This window comes from Drosophila sulfurigaster, chromosome 3 (assembly GCF_023558435.1).
Source record: "Drosophila sulfurigaster albostrigata strain 15112-1811.04 chromosome 3, ASM2355843v2, whole genome shotgun sequence".
Classification (NCBI taxonomy): Eukaryota; Metazoa; Arthropoda; class Insecta; order Diptera; family Drosophilidae; genus Drosophila; species Drosophila sulfurigaster.
Window position 1 is genome coordinate 4,635,003 of NC_084883.1, and position 7,039 is coordinate 4,642,041.

Consider the following 7,039-nt stretch of genomic DNA (forward strand, 5'->3'; position numbering starts at 1 on the left):
TCAATCTTTGAAATTGCGCTTGCTATTCGAAAAAAATATGAGATATACTTAAGAAATACTAAAATATACTAACGGTATATTTTGAGAAAATTTTTTCTTCAATATCTTCGAAGATTTCTATCGGATCATAGCAAAGTATCAGGGATCATAAAGTTTATAATTTCTATTTTTGGTATGAAATTATGCTTGCTATTTGGAAATTGGCTGGCTTCTTGAATTTAGTTTTAGATAGTATTCAAATCTTTAAAGAATCCTTTAATTTAGAATATAAATTAAAAGAGTGTAAATCTTTAAAAAAAATAAATATCTATTTGATTAAAAAACACTTATTATATATCTAAATACTGTTTCAAATTGGGTATTTTTGGCACTGAGTTGTACAAAGTGTTTGTTGTTATTTTTAATTTTCATTCGTTTAGAGTGTCAAATTTAAAAAAAAAGTCAAGTAAATTTCCAAGTTTTATAAAAATTATTGTTGTTTTATTCCTTTTATGATGAACATTTTTACAACTGTATTATTATTTTTACCCGTGTCTGTAAACTCAATTAACAGTAAGCCAGTAAACGCTGGGATAAATTATTTCATATCTCAAAACAAATAACATAATCATAGGAACGAATGGCGAATCGCTCAACTTTTGCCCTGCTTGTGCACAATGGATTATCTCTGATTGCAAGGTGAATAAAAAGAGCGTATCGATTGATAAAGACGAAGATGCGTACAAGCTTCGATATCTTCAGCAGGGTGAAACTGTTGATCCAAAACTAGAGAAATGCTTGGACGACAATCTTAAAGTAGTTGGTAAATATTTGTATTCCTGAAATAATTTGTATTATCTACAATCTATGCACGAATATACTTAGGGGAACTGACGAGCTTTATTTGTATGAAGTCGATGAGGAAAGGATGCTTGGTGGTTGGGAATAAAAAGCAATTCGCTATTCAGAATTCATTAAGTTACGTCTGCAGATATTGCGCCTTTTATTGCGAATGTGAGAAGCTCATTGATAGCAGCAGCATCCTTAACTCCTATTTGAGTGTCTCATGTGTTAGTTGTGTGGTTTTTATTATGTTGTATCACATATTTATTTTTATTAATTGAATTTATTGGAACAAGTGTTTGTTAAAATCTTCTTCCTTTTAACTTCAAGGAATATTTTAGGTACTAAAACACTAAAAATTTTTGTATGTTCTATCACATATATTATTTTTATTATAAGAAGACATACATAAGTTAAAGTTATCGCAACTAAAACATGTTTGTTAAATCTTTTTTCATTATATTAAATTTTTGGGACATTTTTACCAAGACTATAAATGAATTGCATTCGGGAACAAGTCAAAAATATTTATACCCGCTACCCATAGGGTATCTCCGGCATCTCCGACCCTATAAAGTATAAATATTCTTAATGAGCGTCAACAGCCGAGACAATGTAGCCATGTCCGTCTGTCCGTATGAAACACTGAATCTCAGAGAGAATAATTTTTTTTTGACAGTATTTTTTATGTCGAAGTTACTTTGTATGGGCAAAAACGCCTACTTACTGGGGGTCCTAGTTGCTTTGACTGACAATCTGGTATATTGTGCTGTCTATGGTATATCGATATACCAAATATACAATTTGGTATAATTTTAGTCTTTTTTTTGTTATTTCGGTATATTTTGAGGAAATACCGCAATATTTTGCTTTTATTTAAAATGGGTCGCGGGTATCTCACTTATCTCACTTGTTTTTTATACCCGCTACCCATAGGGTAGAAGGGTATTATAACTTTGTGCCAACAGGAAATGTATGTAACAGGTAGAAGGAGGCATCTCCGACCCTATAAAGTATATATATTCTTGATCAGCGTTAACAGCCGAGACGATCTAGCCATGTCCGTCTGTCCGTCTGTGTGTCTGTCCGTCTGTCCGTATGAACACCTAGATCTCAGTGCTATAAGAGATAGAGCTATATTTTTTTTTTCGACAGCATTTGTTATGTTTGCACGCATATCAAGTTTGTTTCAAATTTTTGCCACGCCCACTTCCGCCCCCGCAAATCAAAAAAATCGAGCGCAATTTTAAAGCTAGAGTTACGAATTTTGGTATATATAATAATAATTATAGTAGTTATGATTCCTGAAAATTTGGTTGCGATCAGATAACAATTTTCGAAGTTATTAAAGAAATACTTTTGAATGGGCAAAAACGCCTACTTACTAGGGGTCTGAGTTGCTTTGGCCGACAATCTGGTATATTGAGCCGTCTATGGTATATTTTGAATGCGGTACTATATCGATATACCACATATATCATTTGGTATATTTTTAGTATATTTGCAGTATATTCGGTATATTTTGAGAATTATACCACAAAATATATTGCTTTTGGAATGGGGTAATTGGGAAATGGGAAATTGGGTAGCGGGTATCTCAGTCGAGTACACTCGACTGTAGCTTTCTTACTTGTTTTTTTGTTATTTCGGTATATTTTGACAAAATACCGCAATATTTTGCTTTTATTTAAAATGGGTCGCGGGTAACTCACTTATCTCACTTACTTGTTTTTATTTAAATTGCTAAATAAAATTCATTAAACATATTTTACAGTTTAAGCTAGTTTCAAAATTATTTTATAAATATGTAAACTAATGTCATAAAATATATTTTATGTTTTATCACATATATTATTTAAATTAATTGAAGGCATTATCTAAAATTCACTAATAAAAAGAGTTAAATCCCTCTTCCTCTTAATTTTAAGGAAAGTTTTGCCAAGTTAGTATATAAATTGCAATTGGATCATAGCTTTGCTAATATTTCTAATTTATATTGATAAATAAATTTCATTTAACTTATTTTACAATTTAAGCTACTTAAAAGATTAACCCTCTAAGCCCCAAGAGTGCCTTGAGGCACTCATTTACATTGCGTTACTGTGGAAAGTGGCATTAGAGGGTTAAGGCATTGCATTCAAATATTATGTCACAACAATAAACTCTGGATTTTATATTAATAACCACTATCTCATCAATTAAGTAAATTCCTTTAAAAATATATTTTAGTTGCTTTTTATGTCATTGAAGTAATATGTGAATAAAAATATTGAAAATTTGAGTGGCACATACATTTTTTAATTTTATCCAAATTATGAAATTTTATGGATTATTGTTGAAGTGTTTGCTTCTAATAGCGTACATAAACTGTAAGTATTCATGGGTTATTTTCCTTATCCACATTATAAACATATCCTAAAAAGTGGCGATAAGTCAAAATGTATGCGTTGACTGTAGCTCACACATTGACAAGGACTGTGAAGTCAACAATACAGGAATGGGGTATTTAGCTCAAGCTCCCAGGGATAAGTTACTACTTCAAAAACTTGGAGCCGGTGAGAAACCCGACTCAGACTTGGAAGAGTGCATGAATCCAGGCTATAAATTTACGGGTGAGTTATCACAATTTAATACTTGGAAATAATTTAATATTAGTTGATATTGCGTTTCAGGCGACTTGTCAACTTTCTATTGTTTTTGGTCTCCTACGTTAAAATGCAAGGCAGTTGGAGAGAAGAATTTTTTAAAAGTACCAACATCAAAACAAAAGAAAGCTATAGTATGTCACACATGTGCATCATATTGTGGGTGCAAATATTCCAAAGGATTTTCCCCTCGCACTTTTCGTATGCATGTATTTGCTTGCTTATTGAGTCTACTTCTATTATGTTAAAATTATGAAACGTTATTGACATATATTTTAAATTCCGAAGTACCTCATTTAACAATAATTATAAACTTGAAAGTATTTACAGTATCTGATGATGCTTACTTAATAGGTCTCGTTGGGAGATCTATCGGATCATAATTTTAAAAATAAAGATTATTAATTTGCAAAATGGTCATATTTAACTTTAAAGTATATTTATTTTTTTTATTTTTATTTATTTATTTTTTTTTATATTTTAGCTTGAGCTCCTATTACGCAACGTTATATTAATCGATGATTTTCTAAGTTACATATTTCCTTCGCGTTGTGATGCTTCTTCATTTTAGGTGTTGTGTATCATGTAATAATAACTTATTTGAAGTGTTGACTAATGATTTAAGTGCTGATTGGTGCGGAACTATAACATATGTTAGTGGCTGTGGACGGATAACAAAATAAATATAAAAAGTTAGCAAGCTACAGCCGAGTGTGCTCGACTGTGAGATACCCGCTACCCATTTTGAATAAAAGCAAAATATTTCGGTAATTTTCTTAAATTATAATAAAATAATATACCACACAAATACTAAAAATATGTCATTCGCTATATTATAGAGGGGAAAATATACCAGATTGTCAGCCAAAGCAACTAAGACCTCTATTAAGTAGGCGTTTTTGCCCATACAGAAGTATTTCTTTAATAACGCAACCAAATTTTCAGAAAATTTCAAAGACAGTAGTTATTAATGTATATACCAAAATTTGGGCATTACAATTACGCTTGTTATTCGATTTTCGTCTATTTTCGGGGGTGGAAGAGGGCAAGGCAATCATTTTAAATAAACTTGATCTGCGTGTAAGCAATATAAGTGCTATAATGATATACATTTCTATCTCTTATAGTCTCTGAAATCTAGGTGTTCATGTATTTAATTTGTATTCAAAACATACAAAAAAAGATTTATTGCGCTTAGCGAACTGAACTAAAAAATAATATACTGAAATTATTTCTTTACGAATTCATTCACTCTTGAGAGATCCCTGCTTAAAAGTCGAGGCAACCAAGCACATTGACGGGGGCAATATACACTTTGTCACGTGGTATTTGAACTTGAACTAAAATTTGTGACGATTAACGAAATTATCAAATTTTCTACAGCTAATAATACGGCGCAGCGTCCCGTTGTCCTAGTGACAATAAATGTTAATTGAATAAATTAAATGTTGAGAACACTGAAAGAAAAAAATAGGTTCTTTTATTCGTGCGGTTATTTTAAAAGTTGGTAATTGAGAAGAGTTGATATGGCTATGGAAATGAACAAAAAGTAAACACAACAGATTAGTAAAGGATGCAAAATTAGCATAGCTAGTATTTTTGTTCGTTGGGTTGATTTTGGAGCAGTGTAGAGAGACGATTATGCTGCTGATGTGTGACAATCGCAGTCTCATTCAAAATCCAATCAACGCCTTGTTAATGCTCTGCGATGTTTACCCATGTACCACAGTATATTGTATATATAGAATGTCGTTAAACGCCGCTGATTGCACAGAATTGAATTCAACTATACGATTCGCATCGTATAGCATCGCATCGCATCGCAGAACGAGTACGAGTACGAGATACAGATACAGATACAATTGCAGATACATGTTGTACAGCTACACCTACATCTACACCTACTCAATTGGATGGGCCGTCAATCCTCGGCCGAGTTGAACGTGCTCATCTGACATTCTGAATACGCTATCAACATCTCGCCAAGCCGACCGCTGTCTCTATATAGTCCCATATACATCGTGTGTATGTATTTTCTCTGTTTGAAATAAATTGTATATAATTTTTATTAAAATTTCCGCTTAAACATTTCTCTCTATGTGTTTATTTACGTGTGTGTGTGCTTGTGTCTTCGTGTGTGTGTGGGAGTGTGGGTGTGTGATTTTGAATCGCGTTTGCCTCTTTCTCTAAGCAACTAGAATTTACAGTTTTTAATTTTCTTTAGCACTTTTCTCACACACATCTGTCAAATATTTGCTTTCTAGAACGTGCATTCAATTCCTGACATTTGAAAATTGTTCTATTTTAGGCAATGATCAATGAGGAACTAATCTACTAGGGTACCACAATTTCATGGACCTGGCAACATACTATTAACTCATTTTAATCTTAAGTGGCGTCGCCATTTAAATCAGAATTTTTGTGTCTAAGAATTTTTATACACTTTTTCAATTACAACATTATAAAAAGTAATGTATGACGAAGGTTAAATGGCTTTTGATTGTCCTTTCCCATAAAATTATTAATTCTCTTTCGAGAAGAAGAAGGAATTATTTAAATCTCTATAAATAGAATCTATTAAATGTAAATTAAAATCATTTTCACCTAGCGTAAAACCTCCATTTCCTTTAGAATTTTTAACAATTCCTCCAATTAAACATTTTCAAAACTAACTTAATTGTATCTTGTTTCCGTTCTCTCAAGAAAGTATTTTATAGAACCTAGAAAAATAAAAACCGTTTATTTTCCTATGTAAATAAAGAATAACAATAAATTAATAATTATTTTTTCATCGCCTATAGAATACAATCTTAAAATATTAAAACTTCTTCATCGTGTTACATGTTATGTTTAAACTTTATACAAATTTAAGAATTTTTTTGTTTAGAAATACACTTTTGTAAATTAATATACCGAATTGTTGGTGGTATTTTTGTTTTTCGTATTTTGTTAATGATTAAAAAAGAAATAATAATGTTATTTCAATCAAAATTTAGAGCTCCAGCTGGAGGATTATTTGAATTATTATATGAAGTTTACCCAAAATTTGAGTAAAATTAATCTTAAACAAAAAACGAAAATTAATGGTGTAAGTATAAAAAATTTACAACACTTACATTATATGAATATAATATAAGATATATGTATATAAGTATTGTAAACTTGAAATCGTTCCACTTAAAATGCAGTGTCCTATTTTATGACCGTAAACAAAACTCGATTTGAATATATTATCAAGTAAAGGATTATTTGCATACAAGGAATGCTCAGGTGGTATTCCCTATAGAGAGAGGTGTGCTGGTTCATTCCAGAGAACTGCATACAATAATTATTTATGGTCACTTGGACCCAATTTCGCTTGAAACTCTCAGAAAGGTAAACACAGATATATTCATATAGCACTCACACACACACAGACGCACACATATAAATTCCCACATGACACCGTTAATCTGGAAGAGAGCGCAAGCGCAGCATTTTGCCGCTGAAGAAAGTGGCGAAGTGGCGATTAATGAGCGAAACTGCGACCTTCAGACTCGACTCGAGCAACAATAACAGAAGCAAGATCACCT

General features: G+C 31.5%; 1 protein-coding gene and 1 long non-coding RNA gene across 2 annotated transcripts; both read left to right on the forward strand.

Moving 5' to 3' along the window:
- The first annotated feature begins 394 nt into the window (after positions 1–394).
- On the forward strand, positions 395–1,130 carry LOC133842648 (uncharacterized). The gene is made up of 3 exons (XM_062275841.1): positions 395–552; positions 614–802; positions 865–1,130. Exons 1-3 carry the CDS (start codon positions 492–494, stop codon positions 1,101–1,103), a joined length of 489 nt encoding a protein of 162 aa, XP_062131825.1. The 5' UTR covers positions 395–491; the 3' UTR covers positions 1,104–1,130.
- Positions 1,131–3,034: 1,904 nt separating this feature from the next.
- On the forward strand, positions 3,035–3,754 carry LOC133842122 (uncharacterized). The gene is made up of 3 exons (XR_009894358.1): positions 3,035–3,191; positions 3,246–3,434; positions 3,495–3,754. It is a non-coding gene; the product is annotated as an uncharacterized LOC133842122 (long non-coding RNA).
- The last annotated feature ends 3,285 nt before the right edge of the window (positions 3,755–7,039 follow it).